Source organism: Sus scrofa, chromosome 7, assembly GCF_000003025.6.
Source record: "Sus scrofa isolate TJ Tabasco breed Duroc chromosome 7, Sscrofa11.1, whole genome shotgun sequence".
Lineage (NCBI taxonomy): Eukaryota > Metazoa > Chordata > Mammalia > Artiodactyla > Suidae > Sus > Sus scrofa.
Window position 1 is genome coordinate 78,341,074 of NC_010449.5, and position 26,235 is coordinate 78,367,308.

The following is a 26,235-nucleotide window of genomic DNA, read 5'->3' on the forward strand; positions in this document are numbered from 1 at the left end:
CATCTGTGACCTAAGGTGCATCTTCCAACAATGCTGGATCCTTAACCCACTGAGTGAGACCAGGGATTGAACACACATCCTCAGGGAGACTATGTCAATTAACCCGCTGAGCCACAGTGGAAACTCCCCTTGTCCTTTTCCTTTGGGTCATTTGATGAGAGCCAAGAGTGGATCCTCTGCAGGACTGGGATTAAGTAAGGTGAGTGAGGGACTCAATTAACATGCAAAATTTAAGGAGCATCAAAAACCCCTGAGTAACCTAGATAAATAACATTTTTAATCAAAATTAATGCAAAAATTCCTGATGAATAAAATATCTTAATTTTAACTTAAGACCTGATCTGACAGAGTTGGATTGAGGATAAGGCAGGGTACATGAGTTGTACCATGCAGGGTCAGATCCTGTTATTTAAAATTTTGGTATATGTTCATCAGGGATTATTTTGCATTATTTTTTTCTCCTTTTTAGGGCTACACCTGCAGCATATGGAGGTTCCCAGGCTGGGGGCTGAATTGGAGCTACAGCTGCTGGCCTGCACCACAGCCACAGCAACTCAGGATACAAGCCACATTTGCAACCTACACTACAGCTTACAGCAACACCAGATCCTTAACTCACTGATCAAGGCCAGGGACCGAACCCAAATCCTCATGGATAGTAGCAAGGTTCTTAACCTGCTGAACCACAGTGGGAATTCTCATACATTTATTTTTAAATGTTGCAGTAAAATTTATTTATCTTGATAACTGGGCTTTTAAATTTTTGTCCCTGCAGCAAATACCTCATTCATCTCATACTAATCCATTCCTGTTCCTAGGCGTGGAGGGAGTTGGGGGGTCATCTCTTAAAGGTCTTCTTTAAAGACAGTCTGTATAACTCAAGCTGTATCTTCTCTTATTCAGCTGCTGCCTCCATGCCTTGAAAGAAAGGGGAAAGGAGCTCAGAAGAAGCCTGACTTATCAGAAACCACTTCCTTTAAGACTAGAAAGAAGTGGGTAAGGATTGTCCAGGGAGAGATCAAGGCCCTCGGGGTTCAGTCCATTTTCCCCTTCACGTCCCCAGAGGGAACAGAGAGGATTCCTCAGACTACTCCCTCCTTCCCCCTTTTAGTTCTCACCACCAGACTGTTTGTATGATTCTTCCTCATTTAGCTATGAGCAGAGGGTCTTCAGAGTGAGAGGGCAAAAGGAAACAAGGAAGAGAAAGAGAGACTCTCAACTCTGGAGATTTAAGTTCTATCAATTTCCTCATCTGCTAAGTTAGGGGCTTGAACTAGATAATCTTTTTTTTTTTTTCCTGCCCCAGTGGCATGCGGAAATTCCCTGGCTAGGCGTCAAACACTGCAGTGACCTGAGCCACAGTGGTGACAACGCCAGGTCCTTAACCTCTAGGCCACCAGAGAACTCCTTGAACTAGATAATCTTTCCAGGCCTATTACTACAGAAACTGGCCTTGTTAGAGTTGTGGGGGGAAAGGGGTTAGTACTGGGTAGTGATAAGGAAAAGGGGGTAATTGGCAAGTAAGGGCCAGTACAGGGATAACTAATTCTGAGCTATGACATTTTAATTCTGTAAGTGAGAGCCAGAAACTCATACGGTGAGTTAAAGCAGACACAGGCAATGCACCAGCTTTAGAGGGCCCTTTCTGTTCTCATCTTTTCAGTTGAGAGACTTCAACTATTGCATTATTTATTTGTACTGAATTCAAGATCAGAGCCAGTGATGGGACTCTTTTTTTTTTTTTTTCTTTTTGGCTGCATGGGAAGTTCCCAGGCTACAGGTTCAGTTGGAGCTGCAGCTCCTGGCCCATACCACAGTTCAGGCATCAGATCTGAGCCTTTTTTTCTGCAACCTATTCCACAGCTCACGGCAATGTCAGATCCTTAACCAACTGAGTGAGGCCAGAGATAGAACCCGTATCCTCGCAGACGCTATGTCATGTTCTTAACTGGCCTAGTCGCAACGGAAACTCCACAATATTACCTTAAAAAAAAAAAAACCACCTCGGAGTGCCCATTATAGTGCAGCAGAAACAAATCTGACTAGCATCCATGAGGACTCAGGTTTGATCCCTGGCCTCAGTGGGTTAAGGGTCTGGCATTGCAAGAATATATGGGAGTTCCTGTTGTGGCTCAGTGGTAATGAACCCAACTAGTATCCAGAGGATGTGGCTTTGATTCCTGGCTCCATTCAGTGCATTAAGGATCCAGCATTGCCATGAGCTGTGGTGTAGGTTGCAGACTCAGCTCAAATCTGGTGTTGCTGTGGCTGTGGCATTGGTTGGCAGCTGCAGTTCTGATTAGACCCCTAGCCTGAGAACTTTCAAATGCTGAGGGTACGGCCCTAAAAATAAAATTAAAAAGAACCTATGCAATCAAATGCTCTAGGGTTTGAGTTTCAAAAAAGTAAAAAAAAAAAAGAAAAAAAAGAAAAAAGAAAAGAAAAAGGAAAAAAAATCACTTTGGGTTAAAGTATAAATAGACAGAGAAGATTTCACAGGAGAGGAAGCAGTGGTGCCGCCCAGAACCCTGGGATTCTGACAGCCTGATGGACACTTCATTCAGTTTTCCAAGCCTCACTGATTCCGCAGTATCTCCTCCTTCCTTCTCATACAAGTCTCCCTCCCCTCTTCTTGCCCCACCTTCCCTTATTAGACCCAGTCAGAGGGACTCAGGAAACAAATATAATTGCACTTCTTGCCTTGCAACAAACTGAAAACTTTCTCCACAGGATCAAAGAACTGGTAAAGACAGAAATTCCATGACTGAGAATCAGTGGGAAAAGAAATGAAGAGATGGGAAAAATAACCCTGTGGCTTTTGTTGTTGTTGTTCATGTGGCCACCATGTGTCAGTACTGTGGAAAGCTGCAGGAGATACAGCAATAGTGAAGAATGCGTTGGGGCTTGGGGGTGCTGTTGCAATCCACCATGGAGATTACAGACCCCAGCAAAGAGATTATAGGCAAAAGGAAAAGGAAGAGAAATAACTACTTGGTTCTGGACACTTTAAATATATTGTCTTATATAAGTCTCACATTTCCCTCCCCCCGCCCCCGCAAGGGGAAACTGAAGTTACTAAACAAGATGAAATAAATTGTTTATGAGTGAATAAGCAGGAATTTCAAGTTGCATCTTCAGACTCCACAGCTGATTGTTTTGGCATGCCCGAGGAATGCAGAAGTTCCTGGGCCAGGAATCGAACCTGTGCCACATCAGTGACAACACCAGATCCTTAACTCACTGCACTACCAGGGAACTCCTGGTTGATTTTCCCTACATCACATTTCCATTAACAGATGTAGGAGTCTTAACTTACATATGGGGATCAACCCTAGGAATGTCATAAGGAAAAGAGAATTATCCTATCGATATCGTCCTTGTTTTTATCTTTAATTTTTACTGCAGAAGAATTTACCCTAGATCTGAGATTGAGACCTTCTCCCTGCTGCTACTTGGCCTGAGGTTAGTTTTTCAGGAGCTTCAGAAAGCATAATATAAATAATTAAAGAAGAATTTTTAGATGTAAAATGACATGCCAGGAGTTCCCGTCGTGGCGCAGTGGTTAACGAATCCGACTAGGAACCATGAGGTTGAGGGTTCGGTCCCTGCCCTTGCTCAGTGGGTTAACGATCCAGCGTTGCCGTGAGCTGTGGTGTAGGTTGCAGACGCGGCTCGGATCCCAAGTTGCTGTGGCTCTGGCGTAGGCCGGTGGCTACAGCTCCGATTCGACCCCTAGCCTGGGAATCTCCATATGCCGCGGGAGCGGCCCAAGAAATAGCAACAACAACAACAAAAAAAAAGACAAAAGACAAAAAAACAAAAAACAAAAAAACAAAACAAAACAAAACAAATAAAATGACATGCCAAAAAGCATTGTGGTACTAATGAATTTGACACTCATATAGAAATATCATCCTCTGCATATTCAAAGATATTGTCTTCCTCTGTCTTCCTCATTATTGACATTCTTTATAGCTTCCCCCAAAGAAGCAGTCCAGGTAATAACAAAATGTACTGCAGTGACATGATGGTCTGGAGAAAAGTTTCAGAAGCTAATGGGTCTTGCATGTTGAGCAACAATTTCATCCATTGCTCCATGGAAGTGGTCGGCCGGGTCTCCAAGACCCCCAGGTGCAAGTATGAACAGAATCCTGGCATAAGCTGCTCTGAGCGCCAAGAACCGGGGACCACTGCATGCTGGCCCACTATGGGCAAACAATTCCCCAGTTGCCAATACCACAGTGTTACCTCGTAAAGAAAATTTGGCCGTGCTGACAAGTCATTCTTTGATAAGCTAGTTAGTGGCTCTAAGTGGTAAATCTCACAGGAATTTGAGACTAGAGTCTATCTAAAAAGGACATAATTATTCTCATTATTGGTTATTGCTTTTATTGTCCACAATAATCAAGGAAACTCTTGATTATTTATACTAACTGAAGAAATGAAAAGTCCAAATTGTGGAGAATTCAATTAAAATGTGTAACTGATCATGGAGTGTAGACACTTCTCTCCTACTCTTTCGTACATACACACACATGCACACACAAATTTCTCTGAACCAAACAGAATTCCATCCAAGCTCAGCTCTAAAGCCAAGAAGTATAGTTTACCCAACTTGACAGAATTAAGGAGAGAAGACCCCCAAAAATACAGAAAATTTAAAGTTAATTGTACTGCCACTGAGACTGTTTGAAGAAATATTGAATGACATAGGGGATGTTATTATTATTTTTGGTTATTTTTTGGTTATTATTTTTGTTTAACTCAATGAATTTTATTACATTTATAGTTGAACAACAATCATCACAAACCAATTTTATAGCATTTCCATCCCAAACCCTCAGCCCATCCCCCACCCCCCCAACCTGTCTCCTTTGAAAGTCATAAGTTTTTCAGTCTGTGAGTCAGTATCTGTTCTGCAAAGAAGTTCATTGTGTCCTTTTTTTATATTCCACATGTAAGCAATAGCATATGATGTTGGCGTCTCACTGGCTGAGTAACTTAACATGAAAATTTCTAGGTCCGTCCATGTTGCTGCAAATGCCATTATTTCTTTCCTTTTGATGGCTGAGTAATATTCCATTGTATATATGTACTATATCTTCTGTATCTACTCCTCTGTCAATGGCCATTAAGGTTGTTTCCATGTCTTGTCTATTGTATATAGTGCTGCAATGAACACTGGAGTACATGTATCTTTTCGAGTCATGGTTTTCTCTGGGTAGATGCCCAGGAGTGGGATTCATAGATAAAATGGTAATTCTATGTTTAGTTTTCTGAGGAATCTCCATATTGTTTTCCACAGTGGTTGCACCAATTTACATTCCTACCAACAGTGTAATAGGGTTCCCTTTTCTCCACACCCTCAGCATTTATTGTTTGTAGACTTTTCAATGATGGCCATTCTGGCCAGTATAGGGTGGTACCTCATAGTAGTTTTGATGTGCATTTCTCTAATAATTAGACAATTAGTGTTGAGCATCTCTTCATGTGATTTTTGGCCATCTGTATGTCTTCTTTGGAGAATTGTCTGTTTAGATCTTCTGCCTATTTTTTGATGGGGTTGTTCATTTTTTTTTGTTTGTTTGTTTTGTTTTGTTTTTTGGTATTGAGCTGCAGGAGATGTTTACAAATTTTGGATATTAATCCCTTGTCAGTCACTTCATTTGCAAATACTTTCTCCCATTCTGTGGGTTGTCTTTTCCTTTTGTTTAGGGTTTCCTTTGCTGGACAGAAACTTTTAAGTTTAATTAGGTCCCATTTGTTTATTTTTCTTTTTATTGTCATTGCTCTAGGCAGTGGATCTGAGAAGATATTGCTGCAGTTTATGTCAGAGAATGTTTGTTTATGTTTTCCTCTAAGAGTTTTCTAGTATCCGGTCTTATATTTAGATCTTTAATCCATTTGGAGTTTATTTTGTGTGTGGTATTAGGAAGTATTCTAATTTCATTCTTTTACGTGTTTTCCCAGCACCACTTATTGATGGGGCTGTCTTTTCTCCATTGTGTATTCCTGCCTCCTTTGTCATAGATTAGTTGACTATAGGTGCAAGGGAGGGAATGTTATTGTCATTGCTTCTCTTTAAAGCATGTACACTGACATATGCACCCATCTGTGCAGCCAGGGTGTGCCTGTCCTCCAGAAAATGCCAGAAGATAAATATCCTTTGGTTTAGCTGCTGCCCTCAGTCAACAGCTCAAGTCCTATGCAATCTCCATTCCTCCATTCTCTTTTCTATTTCATAGGTTGCAATTTTTTTTGAGGAGGGGGCATGCCTGGAGCACGTGGAAGTTCCCAGGCCTAGGATCAAACCTGAGCCACCACAGTGACAACACCAGACCCCCATCCCACTGCACCACAGGAGAACTCCCCACAAGTTGCAATTTTTATTCAAGAATAGTCCTGATTTTCTGGGGTTATGGGAGAGGAATGGCAAGCCAGGGAGAGATAGAGGAGGTAGAAAGATGGGAGATAGCAAGTCTAAGCAAAGTGCTGGGCAGGATTAGTTTTCAATCTTGTTGTTTTCTGATGTTCCCATGAATTTTTTTCCACTACCAATTGCTTATTTGTAAGTCTTTATGATTCAACACTCTACATAAAATATCAGCAGTTATCTTGTTCGTTAATGACTGCCTGTGTGTTCCTGTTTCCTCAGCATACATGCTCCCTCCATCCTGAGACCACTTTTTTTTTTTTTTTTTGTCTTTTTGTCTTTTCTAGGGCCGCTCCTGTGGTATATGGAGGTTCCCAGGCTCGGGGGGTCAATCGGAGCTGCAGCTGCAGGCTTGCACCAGAGCCACAGCAATGCGAGATCCAAGCTGCACCTCCAACCCACACCACAGCTCACATCAATCTTTAACCCACGGATCTTTAACCCACTGAGCAAGGCCAGGGATTGAACCTACAACCTCATGGTTCCTAGTCGGATTCGTTAACCACTGAGTCACAACAGGAACTCCCGAGACCACTCTTTTTTAATGTCCCAATTTTAAATAAGTGCATGTAAATGAATGTTGTACATCACTCTTTTTTTCTTTTTTAATTTTATATTTTTATTTGATTATCAATACATAATTTTTAAAATTTCCCCAATACATTATTTTTTTCCTACTGTACAGCATGGTGACCCAGTTACACATACATGTATACATTCTTTTTTCTCACATTATCCTGCTCCATCATAAGTGACTAGACATAGTTCCCAGTGTACATCACTCTTTACATAGAAATTTTCCTGATGTTTTTCACAACTGGTCAGAATTCTCATTATACTGAAGTGGCAAAACGCTGACAATCAACTAATATGCAGTACTAGGGCAGATATTTTTATATCTTTTAGCTGGGTTTTCCTTGTCAGTGTGGCGGCTGCTTAAATAAAAAATCACTATGGACTTGGCCAAAGAGTTCTGTTATTAGCACTCCATTTGCACTTGACAGCCAGAGAAAAAAATGGTGGAGGAACATGCCTGGGGTACATGCTTCCTCTTCTCTATAGGAGAAGATCTCATGGCCATGGAAGGGAGACATACTCACTGGGTTCTATTCCAGGGACAGTTCCATGTGGTGAGAAAGAGGTATCTGATGCTACCGGTTGCTCTATCCATAGTGGATCAATCCACTGTGTCCTCTCTTGGTTTGTTTGTGGGTATTTTTTTGCCACAGCATGGAGTGGCTTGATATGGGATCCCAGACCAGGGACCTAACTCTTGAATTCAAGCTGCAGCAGTGAAAGTGCCAAATCATAACCACTAGACCACCAGGGAGCTCCCAAACTTGGTTCACATTTTAATAACTTCTTTCCTACTGTAGAATTAAGCTCTGGTGGTGGGCATATTAGCCCCAGAGACAATAACAATTCAAGCTCTGGGAGGGTTTTTTGGTTATGTGGAAGAAAAATGAAATCCAACCTAGTTCAGAATTTAGTACAGATTTCTTCCTTTATCAGGAGACAAGAAAAAAGACTCATCAGAATGGACACCTCTTTCCAGGACAGGAGCACCCTCTAAAGATGGTCTTAATTTAGATGGTTGTCTAGTACTCCTCTGAGCACCCTGTCTGACCCCCATCAGCTCAAAAGGGAAGTATCTTAATTAAGACCAAGTTGTTCCACTCCTCTGAAGGAATCAGGAGCTCTGGGTTCCAAGCCTTTGGTGCTTAGATTTCCCAGAACCTAGTTCATCACACTGTGAAGTCTGAAAGATATCAAGTGTGGAGGTGCTACGGACAGTCAGGCCTCCCGAGAGCTAGCACTTCTCACCCTCAAAGCCTGTCACCTCTTTGACATAATATGCATCTGAAGATCCCTCATGGTGACAATAGGCAGGAGATTTCAGATTCTACAACACTGAGTCTTCATAATGTTCCTCTTCTGCTCTCAAACCACAGAAGCCTCCTTTTTATTGTAGCTTCACACCTAAATTTCTCAGGCTGGCTTTTTTTTTTTTTTGTCTTTTTGCTATTTCTTGGGCCGCTCCCGTGGCATATGGAGGTTCTCAGGCTAGGGGTCCAATCGGAGCTGTAGCCACTGACCTACGCCAGAGCCACAGCAACGCAGGATCCGAGCCGCGTCTGCAACCTACACCACAGCTCACGGCAACGCCGGATCGTTAACCCACTGAGCAAGGGCAGGGACCTAACCCGCAACCTCATGGTTCCTAGTCGGATTCGTTAACCACTGCGCCACGACGGGAACTCCTCAGGCTGGCTTTTAAGGCCTCTAATGTTCTCTTCTCATCTTACCTAGCCTGTCTCCAACTGTTGTTTTGAGGCTGCTCTCCTCACAGTCGACAGAACTTGTGTCCTTGCCTCTCCTTTGCTGGGCTGAACTTGATGTCCTTCCTTTCCCCTTTCTCATTCTATCATCTCAGCCCACTGGAGGAGCACCATCGGACTAGAAATAGCCCTACAAGTGTCTCTTGTACTTGCTAGAAAAGTAACTGAGAGGTAGCTGTGCGTCACATCCCTGTAGCTGAAAGGGGACATCAGAGGGAAAGAAATGGGGTGATAAAGAAGACAGAACTGGAGTTCCCGAGGTGGCTCAGCAATTAACAAACCCAACCAGGATGATGCGGGTTCAATCCCTGGCCTTGCTCAGTGGCTTAAGGATCTGGTGTTGCGGTGAGCTGTGTCTTTTTTTTTTTTTTTTTTTTTTTTGCCTTTTTCTAGGGCCGCTCCCGCAGCATATGGAGGTTCCCAGGCTAGGGGTCTAATTGGATCTGTAGCCACTGGCCTACACCAGGGCCACAGCAACATGGGGATCCGAGCTGCGTCTGCAACCTACACCACAGCTCACAGCAATGCCAGATCCTTAATCCACTGAGCAAGACCAGGGATCAAACCTGCAACCTCATGGTTCCTAGTTGGATTCGTTAACCACTGAGCCACTACGGGAACTCCTGGCATTGCAGTGAGCTGTGATGTAGGTCTAAGACACAGCTCAGATCCAGCGTTGCTATGGCTGTGGCGCTGTGACTGTGGTGTAGGCTGGCAGCTACAGTTCCAATTGCGGCCCTAAAAGACAAAAGACCAAAAAAAAAAAAAAAAAAAAAAAAAAAAAAAGAGGAAGAAAACTAATCACAAGGGCTACAGGAGGGAGAACAAGGGCGAGAAAGGAAGCTGGGAATGGGGGAATAGAGAGGCCTAAGAAGAGATGTTGACAAGAGTTATGTTGAATAAGAGACGTAATCATGCCCTGTATTTCCCAACATAAATTTCCTTTAACCAATAATTCCAAGGTGAAACAAATCCCTGGCCTCAAGTGCCCAGGATGGTGCTGAAGTAAACAGAACCTTGGCAACATAAGTAAATCTTCATGTAATTTACTGACTCATCATGACCCCCCAACACCATTTTACATCACCGGGATTTCAATTTCTTTATCTACAAAATGCAGAGGTTGGGTTAGATCTGAGTTCTCAGACTTAGGCGTGCATCAGGATCACAGCAGCGAAGCTTTCCAGTTGCCCTTCCCCAAAGCACCCCCCTGCTCTCAAGGCAAAGAAGTTCGCTGAGGCACAGGGCTGCCTGGCCTACTTCCTTTCCCAGGCTGTCTGAGCAGAAGGGATGTTTGCCAGTCCCAGGTCCAGGTCTGAAGTTTGTAAACTGGCCTCCTCTGTTACTTTTTTTTTTTTCGCCAAACTTCCCCATAGCTAGATCCCCAAAATGGACATGACTGGGACTCAACCTCAAGCATGTAGAGGACGATTTGTCTAGGAATAGCTGGACAGCAAAGGGGAGGAAGTGACAGGCCTGTATAACTGTTCGAAGCAGGGTTATCTTGCCAAACCTGCACTGCTCATCTTGGAAGTGATACAGGAGAGAGAAATAAATATATGTACAATCCACTGTACTTTGAAATGTTGTTCCATCATCTGAGCCTTATCCTAACAAATTTTAAAACTTGAGAAGCTGTTATTAAACAGAAATCCCTCTAACCTGGGAGATTTAGGTTCCATAAATCAGACTGGAATATATGAGTCTGTTACTAGAGTGTTAGGTTTACTGATGTTTGAACAGCATTAGATTAGATGAACTAAAAGCATTCTTTCTAGCTACAGGACCTTCTAGTTCTTACCCCAGTTGGGGGGAAAAATTGCTGCCTATATGTTAGAGCTTTTGAGGATAGTCCCGGAGCAAAACAAGTCAATTTATCTCAAAGAACATCTACCTCCAAATAGTGGTCCAGAACCACCTGGGCAGCATTTTTACCCTGAAACTCCCTCCCAGTAGAATACATCTGGGAGAAGACAGAAAAGCACTGTAAGAGGGACTCATTTTCCAACACAGATCCTGAGAATCTCGAAGAGGGTTACGCACATGAAATGCATAATTTTCACTCCAGCAACCAGAGAACTGGCAGTTTTTGGTGTTTTGTTTTTTTGTTTTTTTGTTTTTTTGTTTGGATAAAACGGCTGTTTTAAATCCCTAAGCTTTCATGTTTGTCAAGTATGTGAAACTTTTTCAAGATCACATGAGACAATTACAAGGATGAACTTTGGCAGTTGAACCGAAGTTCTCGTTGTGGCTCAGTGGGTTAAGAACCTGACTAGGATCAATGAGAACGCAGGTACAATCCCTGGCCTTGCTCAGTGGGTTAAGGATCCAGCGTTGCTGTGAGCTGTGGTGTAGGTTGCAGACGTGGCTTGGATCTGGTGTTGCAGCTGCAGCTCTGATTCCACCCCTAGCCTGGGAACTTCCATGTGCCTCAGGTGTGGCCCTAAAAAGACAAAAAAAAAAAAAAAAGTTGGAACAATAATGAATAACAACAGCTGAGGTCCTATGATGTGCCAGGATCTGGTCTAAAATATGCATATTCTGGAGTTCCCATTGTGGCACAGTGGAAATGAATCCAACTAGGAACCACGAGGTTTCAGGTTTGATCACTGGCCTCACTCAGTGAGTTAAGGATCCAGTGTTGCCGTTGCCATGAACTGTGGTGTAGGTTGCAGACACGGCTCAGATCCTGTGTTGCTGTGGCTGTGGTGTAAACCGGTAGCTGTAACTCCGATTCAGCCCCTAGCCTGGAAACCTCCAATGCCTTGGGTGTGGCCCTAAAAAGCTAAAAATTAAAATTAAAATTAAGTAAAATATGCATATTCTCTTTTCATTCTCAAAATAATCTCCATGAGTTAGGTTACAGTTATCCCTACTTCGGTGATGAAGTGAAACATAAAGACTTTTGGGTAATGTATGAAGTCACACACATAATAAGTGGTCCCCAGGAATGAATAGGGACTGTCTCATTCCATGGACCATGCTTTTAGCCTTTCATCTTTATTTGACAGGAAAAAACAAACTTGCCTATAGCCATACAGAAAGGTAATGGTGAAACAGTTGTTGATAAACTCTACCTCACAGGATTGTTTGGAGGATTAAATGGTAGCTGTCACCATCATCATCGTCATTGTCATCCTCATTATCAGATCAGGGCACTGCGAAGAAAAACATGGCTGATAAAAGGGTGATGTCTTTAATACATAAAAAGGTCTATCAATTTAGTAAGATACAGATGAACATACCTACAGAAAAACAAGCAAGGGGTTATAGAAAAACAGAAAATTGGAGTTCCCGTCGTGGCGCAGTGGTTAACAAATCCGACTAGGAACCATGAGGTTTCGGGTTCGATCCCTGGCCTTGCTCAGTGGGTTAAGGATCCGGCGTTGCCGTGAGCTGTGGTGTATGTTGCAGACGCGGCTCGGATCCCGAGTTGCTGTGGCTCTGGCGTAGGCTGGTGGCTACAGCTCCAATTCGACCCCTAGCCTGGGAACCTCCATATGCTGCGAGAGCCGCCCAAGAAAATGGCAAAAAGACAAAAAAGAAAGAAAGAAAGAAAGGGAAGAAAAACAGAAAATTAACAAAATATAAAAATTGCTATTAAACATTTGGAATTTTTTTCCTTCCTCCTAAAGGTAATATAAATTTTAAAAAGCAATGTGATATCATTTTTTTATCTGCCCAATAAGATTTTAAAATTTAGCACAGTACTGGCACAGATGCAGGAAAGGGGCCATTCTAGTGCATTCTTCCTGGGAAAACAAATGGACCTCTTTACTGTCTTTCTGGAGAACAATATGAACTCAGCCAAATTCTGGCTTTCATACCCTCTGCATGTTTGGCTTTCTTACTCCACTGATGATACTCTTCTCTCCTCTTCACACCCTTTAGGTAAGAGACTCAACTCTTCTGTTCTGGCTCTGATGCCCTAAGTTCAGGCCCTGGGGCTTGGCTTGTGTCTGGTCAGAGAGCAGCCAGGTGAGCTGGCCTAGAGCGGGTCATGCGAGAGCTACAGGCTATGCTGCTGGCATGTGCTCCCTTTGACTCCCGGCTCAGGATGTTCCAAGAACCACATGTTCTCCTTGATGGGAATGTGGCTACGCTCTCTAACCTGTCACATTCAACTCCCCTTCTCTCCTGGACACAGGAGGCCGGGCCTGTTGGAGGAGGAATTGGATGGGGTGGGGGAACAAAGTTGAGAAGAAATTTGCCTCAGCCAAGAGTGATGACTCTTCTGCTTTGTGACCCCTTTGACCTTCTATCCCTTCTTCATCCAACTTCCATGTTCTCTTCTTCTGCCCAGATTGTGTCCTCAACATACATTGCCCTTTTGCATCCAACACAGCTTCTGCTTCCTGTTTTCCTTCCTTGCTTTGCACCACTTAATGTGTCTTTTCTGTGTGTCTCGTATTCAAAATCACTCTTCAGACATAGGGTGACAAGTCAGACAGATTTCTAGAGCCAGGGCACCCATAAGATTTCACTCAAAGGCCAGTATTCACTCTGGTTTCAGCCCCAGTAGGGCAACCTGCTCATCCAAGGCTCATGAAACACATAGTCCTGGGTTGCCCAGGTGGAAAAGGACAAGAACAACATGAATTGCTGAAGTCATCCTGGGTACATATCAAGCCCTTTTAGAGGGGTATCTCTGAGCAGCTCCCTAGTCTGCTTTAGAAATCCTATCTTGTCTTCCTTTAGAAAATTCTGGAATAGCTTCACTGTCTTTATAAAAATCATACTCATCATATTCACTATAATCATTTCTCTCTCCCCCTCTCTCTCTCTCTCTTTCTTTCTTTTTTTTTTTTTTTTTTTTTTGGCCACAGGGAGCAGCAACTTGTTGTGGGATCTGTTTCCAGATCAGAGATTGAACCCGGACTATTGCAGTGAAAGCTCCAAGTCCTAACCACTAGACCACCAGGGAATGCCTCTGTAACTATTTTTATGAGCTGCTTCCTTCGGGGCCTGATTAACAGGCACTATGATAATGACTATGAGCATCACTCAATGTGTGGCAAATTATATTGATGTGAATTTCTTTTCATTACAGTTCAAAAACCTGTTCATCATATTTTTCCTTTTGTACTTTAAAAAAATTTGTTATTCGATCCGGCGTTGCCGTGAGCTGTGGTGTAGGTTGCAGGCGCGGCTCGGATCCCGCGTTGCTGTGGCTCTGGCGTAGGCCGGTGGCTACAGCTTGGATTCAGCCCCTAGCCTGGGAACCTCCATATGCCGTGGGAGCGGCCCAAGAAATAGCAACAACAACAACAACAAAAAAAAAAAAAGACAAAAAAAAAAAATTTGTTATTAAAGTATAGTTGATTTACAATGTTCCTTCGATTGCTGCACAGCAGAGAGCCAGTCATCCATATATACCTATATACATTCTTTTTTTTCCTACTATCTTCCATCATGTTCTTATCCCAGAGACTGTACTCAGTTCCCTGTGCTGTACAGTAGGACCCATTAATTATCTGTTCTAAATGTAGCAGTTTGAATCTACCAATCCCCCCAAATTCCCTGTCCATTCCCCTCTCTCCCCATTCCCCCCTGGCAAACACAAGTCGGCTCTCCTTGTCCATGATCTGTCTCTGTTTTGTAGATAGGATCATGTGTGCCATACTTTAGATTCCATATGTAAGTGATATCATATGATATTTGTCTTTCTCTTTCTGACTTACTTCACTTAGTATGAGAATCTTTAGTTCCATCCATGTTGCTGCAAATGGTATTATTTTGTCCTTTTTTATGGCTGAGTAGTATACTTTGTAGTTCTATTCCTCATGTCGGACAATCAATTGTCCATACATTATAGAAGTCAAGGCATGTTCATGTAGTCCTTGAGTGAATAGGTATTTGGATTTAGTGGTGGGAAATGTAATGATGTTATGTGAGGTGGCCTATTATGAGAACAAAGTAGTAATAGTGTGATTAATGAGTAGGAGATATTTACAGGCAAACGACTGAGAAACTTCCATTTGTAAGGCATTGTACCAGCTACTGTGGGAAAAATGTAGGAATGAAAAAATGTACCCTCACCATACAAGGTACTAGATACAGGATAACAACATAGTATCTTAGTAGAGGCACATACTCCTGCAAAAGAAGAACTAAAATCTTGACGTTGGTGGATAATCTATTAAAATAGCTAAAAATTTGAATAGAAGAAGAAAACAATACCAGGAGTGGGAAGAAACATACAAAAAGAGTAGGTGGAAATATAGTTGTAGATGAATGAGTACCAAATCCTTTGATTATGAGAATAAATAAATTTTATGGTTTTTCCCCCACAGGATTTTAATAGGCTGAAAAATGGCTCCCAGAGATATCCAGCTCATAATCCCTAAAACTGCTGAATGTTACTTTGCAGATATGATTAAGCTAAGATCTTGCAATGTGAATCAGAGGTGTCTCCATAAGAGGAGGTGTGGGGAGATTTCACTACTGCAGCACAAGAAGGCAGTGTGGTAGACTGAGGTGGGGTATTACCAAGTTGCCTTTGAAGATGGAAGAAGGGGCCATCAAAGAATGCAAAGAATGCAGCACTAGAAGTTGAAAAAGGCAACAAAATGGATTCTTCCTGGAGCTGTTGAGGAAGTGCAAACCTTCTAACTCCTTGTTTTAGGCCCAGTGAAACAGATTTTGGATTTCTGCCCTTCAAGACTCTAAGAGAATAAACGGGTATGGTTTTAAACCACTAAGTTTGTGGTAATTTGTCACAGCAGCAATAGGAACAAAGTACAAGTATAATGAGAGATAGGAGTTCCCACTGTGGCACAGTGGTTAACGAATCTGACTAGGAACCACAAGGTTGCAGGTTCAATCCCTGGCCTTGCTCAGTGGGTTAAGGATCCGGCGTTGCCGTGAGCTGTGGTGTAGGTCACAGACACAGCTCGGATCCTGCGTTGCTGTGGCTCTGGTGTAGGCCGGCGGCTGCAGCTCCAATTAGACCCCTAGCCTGGGAACCTCCATATGCCGCAGGAGCAGCCCCAGAAAAGGCAAAAAGATCAAAAAAAAAAAAAAAAAAAAAAAGAAGTATAATGATAGATAGATGAAGATTAAAAAAAATAATAAATAAGCAAAGGAGTTCTCCTTCTGGTGCAGTGGAAACAAATCCAACTAGAATCAGTGAGGATGCAGGTTCCATCCCTGGCCTCAATCAGTGGGTAGGGGATCTGGCTTTGTCGGGAGTTGTGGTGTAGGTCGAAGACTAGGCTCAGATGTGGTATTGCTGTGGCTGTGATTTAGGCACACAGCTGTAGCTCCGATTGACCCCTAGCCTGGGAACTTCCATATGCTGCAAGTATAGCCCTAAAAACAAAAAACAAAACAAACAAACAAAAAGTAATAATTGAAGATTAATTTAAAGGGTAATAGACATGACAGATTAAAGGGGAGAGAGACCAGAGACAAAGTACAGTCTTGGTGACTATAGTATGTATAACCTAGTATGAAGCAATGAAGACAGGAAGTAGAATAACATTAAGAAAATAAAGGAGATTAAAATGAGAACATTTAGAAATTCTCGTCGTGGTGCAGTGGAAACGAATCAGACTAGGAACCATGAGGTTGAGGAGTTGATGCCTGGCCTCACTCAGTGGGTTAAGAAACCGGTGTTGCCATGAGCTGTGGTGTAGGTTGCAGACGCAGCTTGGATCCTGAGTTGCTGTGGCGTAGGCTGGCAGCTACAGCTCTGATTGGACCCCTAGCCTGAGAACCTCCATATGCCAAGGGTGCAGCCCTAAAAAGAAAAAACCAAAACCAAAAAAACGAGAACATTTAAAAGGAAGTAACCATATCACTTACTGATTGATCATCTTGCTTAAAAATATTTGCCAGTTTTTTACACCGTGAAGTTATTTTTCAATTGCTCCACTTTTCTGTATTGTACTATTTGAAAGTAAGTCATCCTGCTATGGGCAGGGGAGTTAGGCTGCACCTCCTGGAGGGAGTAGTATCTACGTAAACTATTTGGAATATTCTGTGTGGAAGATTTGTCTTTTCTCCCCCATTTATTTACTTATTCAAACACATTTACATCAGAGTGGACTCACAGATATTCATTTTATACTTCGGATATGATCCAATCCCAAATTATTTTGTTGTTGACATTGTTCTAGTTTTGGTCATCAAGGGCTCTTTCAGTTGCCTCCTGTGTCCCTTTGATGTTTTGTATTGGAGAGGGGCTTGAGGTTTGTTTGTTTATTTATCTTTTGCACACTCTCTTATTTTTGATGTTGTATTTTGAAAGATCTGCATTTTTTACACCACCCACTTACATTTTGTGTTTTGATGTTATATTTTATCTTTTTTCTTTTGGTCACACCCATGGCCTGCAGGAGTTCCTGGGCCAGGGATCACGTCACAACTGTAACCAGACCACAGCAGTGACAATGCTGAATCCTTAATCTGCTGAGCCAGGAGGGAACTCTGTTGATGTCATACATTACATCTTTGTGTTTTTCCCTTAACTTTTTTATTGTAGTTTTAGTTAATATTACAGTTTTTGTCTTTCAATCTTTTTACTAGCTTAAGTGTTTGATCCATTGCCTTTCATATATTTTTGTCTTTACCCATGGGATTTTTCCCTTTCTATATTTTCTTATTTCTTGTTACAACCTCTTCTTTTTCACTTAAGAAAGACCCTTGAACATTTCCTTTTTTTTTGTTTTTTTTTTTTGTTTGTTTGTTTTTTGTCTTTTTGCCATTTCTTGGGCCGCTCCTGCAGCATATGGAGGTTCCCAGGCTAGGGGTCAAATCAGAGCTGTAGCCACTGGCCTACACCAAAGCCACAGCAATGTGGGATCCGAGCCATGTCTGCAACCTACACCATAGCTCACGGTGACACCGGATCCTTAACCCACTGAGCAAGGCCAGGGATCAAACCCACAACCTCATGGTTCCTAGTCAGATTCATTAACCTCTGAGCCACGACAGGAACTCCCCGAACATTACTTTTAAGGTCAGTTTAGTGGTAAAAAACTCCTGGTTTTTGCTTGTCTAGAAAATGCTTTTTCTCTCCTTCAATTCTAAATGATGATAACCTTGCCAGGTAGAATATCCTAGATTATCTGTTTTTTTCTTTTTTTCCTTTCAGCACTTTAAATCTGTATAACCCTCCCTTCTGACCTATAAAGTTTTCTGCAGAAAAATCTGTTGATAGCCTTATATGGCTTCCCCTGTATGTGATTCTTTGTTTTAACCTCTCTGATTTAAAAATTTTCTCATTTCCTACACCACACCCACAGCAACTTGGGATCCAAGCCACATCTGCAACCTATGCCACAGTTCATGGCCACACTGGATCCTTAACCCATTGAGCAAGGCCAGGAATTGAACCCTCATCCTCATGGATACTAGTCAGGTTCATAACCCGCTGAACCACAACAGGAATCCCTCGTTGTGCTATCTTAACTTTTGCTGCTTTAATTATGATATGTCTTTGTGTATGTCTTGTTTGGGCCTCTCTGCTTCCTGTACCTAGATATTTGTTTCCTTCTTCAGGTTATGGAATTTTTCAGCCATAATTTCATCAAATGTATTTTCTACCCCTTTCTCTCTCCCTTTTCTTTCTGAGACCCCCATAATGCAAAAGTTAGCATGTTTGATGTTGTCTTAGAGATTTTTTTTTTAATTTTTGCTGTTCTGATTGGGTGATCTCTACTCTTGTGTCTTCCAAATTTCTTAGACAATCTTCTGTATCACCTAATTTGCTCTTAATTCTTTCTAGTGTATTTTTCGTTTTAGTTATTCTTCATCTCTGACTGGTACTTTTAATAATTCTCACTACATTGATCTAGTTTTTTCCCAAGTTCAGTTAGCATTATTATTATTTTTGCTTTGAGCTCGTCTTTTTTTTTTTTAGAGTTGCACCTGTGGCACATGGAAGTTCCCAGGCTAGGGGTTGAATCGGAGCTGCAGCTGCTGGCCAACACCACAGCTCATGGCAACACTGGATCCTTAACCTTCTGATCGAGGCTGGGGATCAAATTCACATCCGCATGGATATGAGACAGATTCGTTTCCTCTGAGCCATGACAGGAACTCCCGCTTTGAGCACTTTATCAGGTGAATTATCTCTGTTTCATTAGGGTTTTTTCCTTGAGTTTTACCTTATTCTTTCATATCAAATATATTTCTTTATCTTTCATTTCACTTTATCTGCCTGTCTCTGTGAAAGTAGGTGAAACATTTTCCTGTCTTGCAGGCATGTCCTTGTGTGGAAGTGTCCCTATGCAGTATGCATGTGCCCAGTGGCTTAGGTGGGAGGAATGGATCTGAAGTGAGCACAGGTCTTATCTTCTCCTGGGGTACATAGGCAACTGCCCCCTTGATGGGGGGTAGCGCTGGACTCGAGGGGCTAGAGCCAGAGCCAAATGCAAGCTGGAGTTTCTCCTATGCTCAGTGGCAGTAGCTGCTCTGTTGAGGGACAGGAGCAGAAGACCTGAGGGAATAGGGCGACTTTTTGGAGAATGGTAGGCTCTACCTTGGCTGAAGATGTGGCCAGGGCCCAAGGGCTTGGAGCTGCCCTTCTGAGCTCTGCTCCCCTGCAACCTCCAGGGCGCCTACTTGATTAGAGGTCGGGTCAGCAGATGAGGGATTGGAGCCATACTTCTTAGTTGGCTCTGTTCCTTTCCTGGTGCATGTGTACACTGACATGTGCACATGCAGTAGCACTGTTGCTCTCTGCCTTAGCAGGGAGCAGCACTGGAACAGGAGGAGCTAGAACAGGAGCCCCATGGGGGCTTCAGGGAACGCTGGGTAAGTCGTGGCAGGCTGACCAGAATACCAGGCAGTTTTCAATCTTGTGCCTCAGCACCAGAATTCTAAAAAACATGGAAGACACCTAAAATAAGGACTGAGCTAAATTTTGCTTCCACCCTTGAGAGTTGGGGTTTTGATGCAGATATATTGGATTTAGGAAAGAAGTACACACTTTTCTTGCACCTGAGTGTGAAAAGCAATTTCATACTGCACATGATATCTAAAGTTAAAGTATATTTCCAAGTTGTTATGGGTTTGAAATTTATCTTGGAGGTCTTTTGCCTGTAGAGATTATTATTATGTTATTTGTTTCAGGTAACGTTTCTTGTAGTCTCACGTATATGGGCATGTAATTCAGTTTATGTGTGTGTAATCAAGTTTTCAATCATTTCTTTTATGTCTGTGCTCTTGTTTTGTTTAATACATCCCTTACAAATTCCAAAATTATGAAAATTATTCTACTAGTATCAATACCTTTAATGCTGTTTTTTAAATACTACTTTAATCTCTAGTCCACCACACATTGTGGAGTGTGTTTGTGTTGGGAGGCGGTGTATAGAATGAACACTGAAATCTATGTTATGTTTTTCCTTGATAGAGAGCCCATTGTCTCACTGGATTTATTTTCCTTTCCCAAGCAAAATCTATGAGATGCTCTATCCTAACATATTCCATACTTCTATTTTTCTGTGATTCCTAATCTCTGAAAGGACCAAATTATGAAATCCAAACAAACCAGGGGCCATATCCTATATTCCCTGGTCTATACCTACTAAACTCAATTGACCTTACCAAAATAAAGGCAAGTTATCACTGCAACAAATTTTTAAATTTTTTTCTAGAATTATACAATAAAAAAGCTAAACAAGGCATGAATAAGTATTTATTTGTGGAAAACTGCAATCAATAGAAAGATTTTTGTCATCCTGACCTAGCTTTGACACTGATTTTTCAAAATTAGATGTCAAAATGATTGTACTATTGTGCTCCGGAGATTGATTTTCAATTCCTGAGTAACTCTTACTTTGTGTGTGTCCATTCTGGCACCTCTGTAAGCTCAGACACTCCAGTCTTCACAGTGACTCTAAGGGAAGAATTTTCTTTTTCTTTTTCCTTTTTTTTTTTTTTTTTTTTTTAGCTTTTTGTCTTTTCTAGGGCTCCCACGGCATATGGAGGTTCCCAGGCTAGGGGTCAAATTGGAGCCGTAGCTGCCAGCCTAGGCCAGAGCCACAGCAACAGGGGGATCCAAGCCACGTCTGCAACCTACACCACAGCTCACAGCAACACCGGATCTTTAACCCACTAAGCAAGGCCAGGGATCGAACCCGCAATTTCATGGTTCCTAGTTGGATTCGTTAACCACTGAGCCATGACGGGAACTCCAGAAGGAAGAATTTTCTTGAACCGAGCAAAGGATTTGAGTTTCAGAGAACCCAGTGACCCTCTTATGACCCATACAGATCGCATTGTTCTCCAGATTTTCTCAAACTTACACCATTCTCAGTTTGGTTGTGGGTGTAAAAGCCTGAAGCATAAATATTACCTCCAAATGTTTGTGAAATATATCCATTTGAAGCTGGCTAAAGTGAGACTTTACTTCCTGAGTTTGATGAAGAGATACTCTGGGAATGACTCACAAAAGTAAGTCTAATTCTAAAGACTGTCTTTAGAATCTCTTTGTTCAACCACTCCAGCTAAGGAACTGATATTTCCTGATGCTTATTAAAAGTGGAAGTTCACTGATGTCAAAATGTGGCATTCTGAGAAACTGGCACTAAATATTTAAGAACATGCTTAAACCAGATCTAAAAAATCCATTGCTTATATCATATTTCCTTTAGAGTTACTTATTTATATTTTGAAAAATAGTCAACTTTCAAGATAACAATAAAAAATAAGTTAAAAAAAAAAAAACCATTCAGAGGTTCCCTTGTGGCTCAGCAGTTTAAGGATCTAGCATTTATACCATAGCTGCTTGGGTCGCTGCTGTGGCATAGATTTGATTTCTGGCCCAGGAACTTCCGCATGCCCCAGAGTGGCCAGAAATAAAAAACTGAAAGAACCATTCAGAAATAGCAGTTTAATAAGGTTTTGTCTTGGTGCCCCTTCTCCTTCGCCATGTAAACTTTATTTCCATTCCTTGGGACCATATTGCAGATAGAGTTTAGTGTTTGGGTTTCTTTTCTCCAGCTGTTTCTAATGGACATTGGCTACTTTTGTAATTTGTTTGGTATTTCTGTCTTTTCTTTTCTTTCTTTTTTTTTTTTTTTTTTTTTTTTTTGTCTTCTTGTCTTTTTAGGACTGCACCTGTGGCATATGGAGGTTTCCAGGCTAGGGGTCGAATCAGAGCTATAGCCACCGTCCTACGCCACAGCCACAGCAACATGAGATCCAAGCCACCTCTGTGACCTATACCACAGCTCACAGCAATGCCAGATCCTTAACCCAATGAGCAAGGCCAGGGATCAAACCCGTGTCCTCAAGGATGCTTGTCGGGCTTGTTAACCACTGAGCCATGACAGGAACTCTGTATTTGGTGTCCATTCTTTTTTGTATGTTGTAGGGAAAACCCTTCTGTCAGAAATAGCAATTCTATTGGGGTTTTCATTGTGTGGTTTTGCCTTTACTTCTCAAAGAAGGACAAGAACTTCAGCTTGGCCAATCAGAGGAGCTCACATTCCTGGATTTACACATGTGGCAGAAACAAGGCCAATCAGAGAAGTCATTTTCTATGTTGAATGAAAGTGGGAAAGGATGGCCTTTCTGGCAATGACCCTAAATAGAGTCTAGAAAGGTGATAATGATGTTCTCTGACATGACGTGCGGACACCCTGCATGACAATCAAGTTAGCAGAGAGAACACAGTGGAGAGAGAGAGACTAGTGAAGGATTTAAGGTCTTCATCTTGCTGTGCCTTCTGGATGTTTGTCTTCTGCTGTGAGTCAATAGACCTCCTGGGCTTAAGTTAATTTGTTTGGTATTTCTGTCATTTGTAACCAGGTAGTCCCATTACTCTAATATTACAAATAGTCCATACCTCTAAAGACTTACTGATTAATATATATGAAAATTCTGGAAAATAATCCATTCTAAGAATATATAATTCTATGAATATAGAATACTAATTATCGCAAATGTTGGCTCTTATTGTGGTGGCTATTGTTGTAGGGATTTTGCCATTACTATGAACATATCAGCCTTAATTTGAACTTTGCCATAATTTTTGTATATTTATGTTTTCAAAATTCAAATTTTTGGAGTTCCCGTCGAGGCTCAGTGGTTAATGAACTCAACTAGTATCAGTGAGGATATGGGTTCAATCCCTGGCCTTGCTCAGTGAGTTAAGGATCCAGCGTTGCCATGAGCTGTGGTGCAGTTTGCAGATGTGCCTCAGATCTGGTGTTGCTGTGGCTGTGGTGTAGGCTAACAGCTACAGCTCTGATAAAACCCCTAGCCTGGGAACCTCCATATGCTGCAGGTGTGGCCCTAAAAAGACACACACACACACACACACACACACACACACACACACGACTTTAAAAAATTGAAATTTTTGTCCTTATCAAATAAAACATTGTCTATATTTTTAAGAAAATTCTTCTCACACTTTAGTAGGCTAAGAATACTGTGAGCTGGTTTCAAGTGCACATTTCTGGGTCCATCCATAGAGACTCTGATGAATGAGGTCAGAGGAAAAGCCATGGAATCTACATTGCACAGGAAGGCCAGGTGGTTCTGCTGTGCAAGGTTACCAGGTGGAAACTTAAGAAACATTGCATGAGTGTGTCTCACACTAGTCTGTGTCCTCTCTTTCTGTCTTTGCTCCTGTCTGTCTGTGTCTTTCTCGATTACCCATTTACACTTCATCTCTATTCCTACCCTCTGCCCCCAGCCACCACTGATCTACTTTCTGTTGTGTCCTTGTACTAAATTTTGGAATAAGAAGAGAAGTGGGGAGTTCCAGTCATGACTCAGTGGGTAATAAATCCAACTAGGAACCATGAGGTTTCGGGTTTGATCCCTGACCTTGCGTAGTGGGTTAAGGATCTGACATTGTGGTGAGCTGTGGAGTAGGTCACAGATGTAGCTCAGATCCTGCATTGTTGTGGTTGTGGCGTAGGCCAGTGGCTACAGCTCCGATTAGACCCCTAGCCTGGAAACCTCCATAAGCCACAAGTGCAGCCCTAGAAAAGCAAAAAATAAAAATAAAAAAGAAGAAGAGAAGTGACTGTGGATTGCTTTCTTAGATATTAAAATGTTTATCAAGGATAATAAATAAAACAACACTGTTGGCAAACAGATAAATGTAGCATTAGAACACAGTAAATAGAACATTCAGAAAGAGAATTACCTGATATATAAGGTAGCTTTTATTTTTTAAGATTTTGTCTTGTTAGGAGGTCCCGTCATGGCGCAGTGGTTAACGAATCCGACTAGGAACCATGAGGTTGCGGTTTGGTCCCTGCCCTTGCTCAGTGGGTTAACGATCCGGCGTTGCCATGAGCTGTGGTGTAGTTTGCAGAGGCGGCTTGGATTCAGCGTTGCCGTGGCTACAGCTCCGATTCGACCCCTAGCCTGGGAACCTCCATATGCCGCGGGAGCGGCCCAAGAAATAGCAAAAAATGGAAAAAAAAAAAAAAAAAGATTTTGTTTTGTTAGTTTGAGAGAATTTCTTTATTTCGATAGTCCTTATAAAAGTATTTTATAAACACATAAGCAATGATAGCAGCCATTTGTTCTCCAGCCTCCTTTGTTAGCAAAAAGACAATCAAATATTCACTGTTAAAGAACAAGCATAACTGGGAGTTCTCTTAATGGCTCGGTGGTTAACCAATCTGACTAGGATGGGGTTCAATCCCTGGCCTTGCTCAGTGGGTTAAGGATTCAGTGTTGCCATGAACTGTGGTGTTGGTCACAGACTTAGCTCAGATTCTGTGTTGCTGTGGCTGTGGCATAGGCCAGCAGCGGTAGCTCCAATTTGACCCCTAGCCTGGGGACTTCCATATGCCACAGGCTCGACCCTAAAAAAAGCAAAAAAAAAAAAAGCATAACTAAACCTTATTTGTGGTTGAAAGTTAGAATTCATGAAGTTCTTCTTAAGTTCATGGAAAAAAGCTGATACATATTTCATTCTTATTGCCACATTGTAAGGTAACCTTTAAATTAGAGGTGAGAGAATGAATTTTATTCCTCAAATAATTGGTACTGAGATGACGTAGAAACCATGGAGGGGAACAACCGCCCACGTTACTCCTAAATAAATTCCAGTTGGATGAAAGGCTTAAATTGTTAAAAATCCATGAAAGTAATAAGATAGAGTGAAGGCAAAAATGCGTATACTTTGGAGTGCGCACAGATTTTAAGAAGCCTGAAACCACAACCATCTTTATTCATAGATAAAGGAGAAGGATGAGATAAAGGATAAAGGAGTGGGCCCCACACAGCAACAGAAGCAGGCACACAGCCTCAAAGTGGAACATGACCCCTTCTCTTCTGCATTCCCTCCAGGAAAATATGTGGACTCTGATCAACACGCAGCCCCTACTTCTGCTGTTCCTGCTTCTGAGGCCACTGCTGTTCCTAAAGACAGATGACTATGCTATATCAGGAGCAAAAGAAGAAGAATTTTACGATTACATGGAAGAATTATATGCTGTAGGGCCTACAAAACCACCCACCAGAGAATCATTTAAAAAGCGCGTCCTTGTTAGTAGTGATGGGAAACCATTAGCTGATAAAGACTACTGTAATGAAGAAATGAAGATGAAAAATGTTCACAACAGGTTCTTCTGTGTTAAAGAACATTTCTTCCTCCAAGCATCATATGAGAGCATTCGACACATCTGTTACAATTTATTTGTGCCATGTAGAAATAATGTTAGGAAATGTCACAGAGGTAGGGAAATAATAAAAGCAGTGCATTGTTTGTTAATAAGTGGGATTACAATGCCAACCTGTATGTACAAATCTACTTACAAGGAGGGACTGGTCCTTCTGACTTGTCAATGGGAAAATGAAATTGGAGATATTATTCCTAATCATGTAAATGATATTATACTGGTATAAAGTGTCATCCACTAAGATGGATTTGCTTCTCACCATTCTAGAAGAATATTTTCTAAGAGGTTAGAGCGAGATGATAGAACCCTATCCTTAGTGATCCTTTAGGGCCAAAACTGTTTGATTTTAATCATCTACCTTCTGGGCCAGGAGAACTAGATTAACAGATAGTGCTCTGAAATGTGGTTTCAAACAGGTCACACAGTTCAGCACATTTTGAATGTGTCATGAGGATAAATGACTGCAGTGACAGGATGAGCAGCACCAAGAGGAACAGGCAATGGTTGCCTGCAATGGGCTCCAAAGTGCTATTCATGTGATTCTCTAGTTTAGTAGAAATAATAAAGTGCATTGACATAGCAAAGTGTATGTTTGTGTGGGGGTTCTGGGTTTGGACTGATCTTCCTCTGTGACACAAGTTGAAACAAAAAGAATTTGGAGCCCCCCGAGAAATGGCGAAATTCATCTTGCTGGTGCTAGATTTTAGATATTCCACTGGTTCACTTCTTTCCATACAGCATAATGCTCATGGGAACATGAAGGTTCAGATTCTAATCAGAGACATCTCAGGATAGACTTGAATATTGAGACTAGCAAACTCTCCCAGATACTTTCAATTTTCCAACATTCCTTTTTTTT

General features: G+C 41.9%; 2 protein-coding genes across 5 annotated transcripts; both read left to right on the top strand.

Annotated features, from left to right (window-relative positions):
• RNASE9 (ribonuclease A family member 9 (inactive)) lies at nucleotides 18-26,235 on the top strand. Of its 4 annotated transcripts, XR_002345956.1 has the most exons (3): nucleotides 18-199; nucleotides 904-996; nucleotides 2,731-3,559. XR_002345956.1 is itself a non-coding variant. In XM_021099319.1 (2 exons), the coding sequence occupies exons 1-2, from the start codon at nucleotides 92-94 to the stop codon at nucleotides 25,600-25,602; spliced, it is 666 nt and encodes a 221-aa protein (XP_020954978.1). In that variant the 5' UTR covers nucleotides 18-91; the 3' UTR covers nucleotides 25,603-26,235. The 4 variants fall into 4 exon arrangements, 3 of the variants coding, with proteins under 3 accessions (XP_020954978.1, XP_020954979.1, XP_020954980.1); XM_021099319.1 differs by lacking the exons at nucleotides 904-996; nucleotides 2,731-3,559 and adding an exon at nucleotides 25,045-26,235; XM_021099320.1 differs by lacking the exons at nucleotides 18-199; nucleotides 904-996; nucleotides 2,731-3,559 and adding exons at nucleotides 21,040-21,177; nucleotides 25,045-26,235.
• RNASE11 (ribonuclease A family member 11 (inactive)) lies at nucleotides 2,929-4,709 on the top strand. The gene is given in 4 exon segments (XM_021099956.1): nucleotides 2,929-3,017; nucleotides 3,406-3,462; nucleotides 3,932-3,966; nucleotides 3,969-4,709. Coding segments are annotated over 4 exon segments (468 nt in total). The 3' UTR covers nucleotides 4,256-4,709.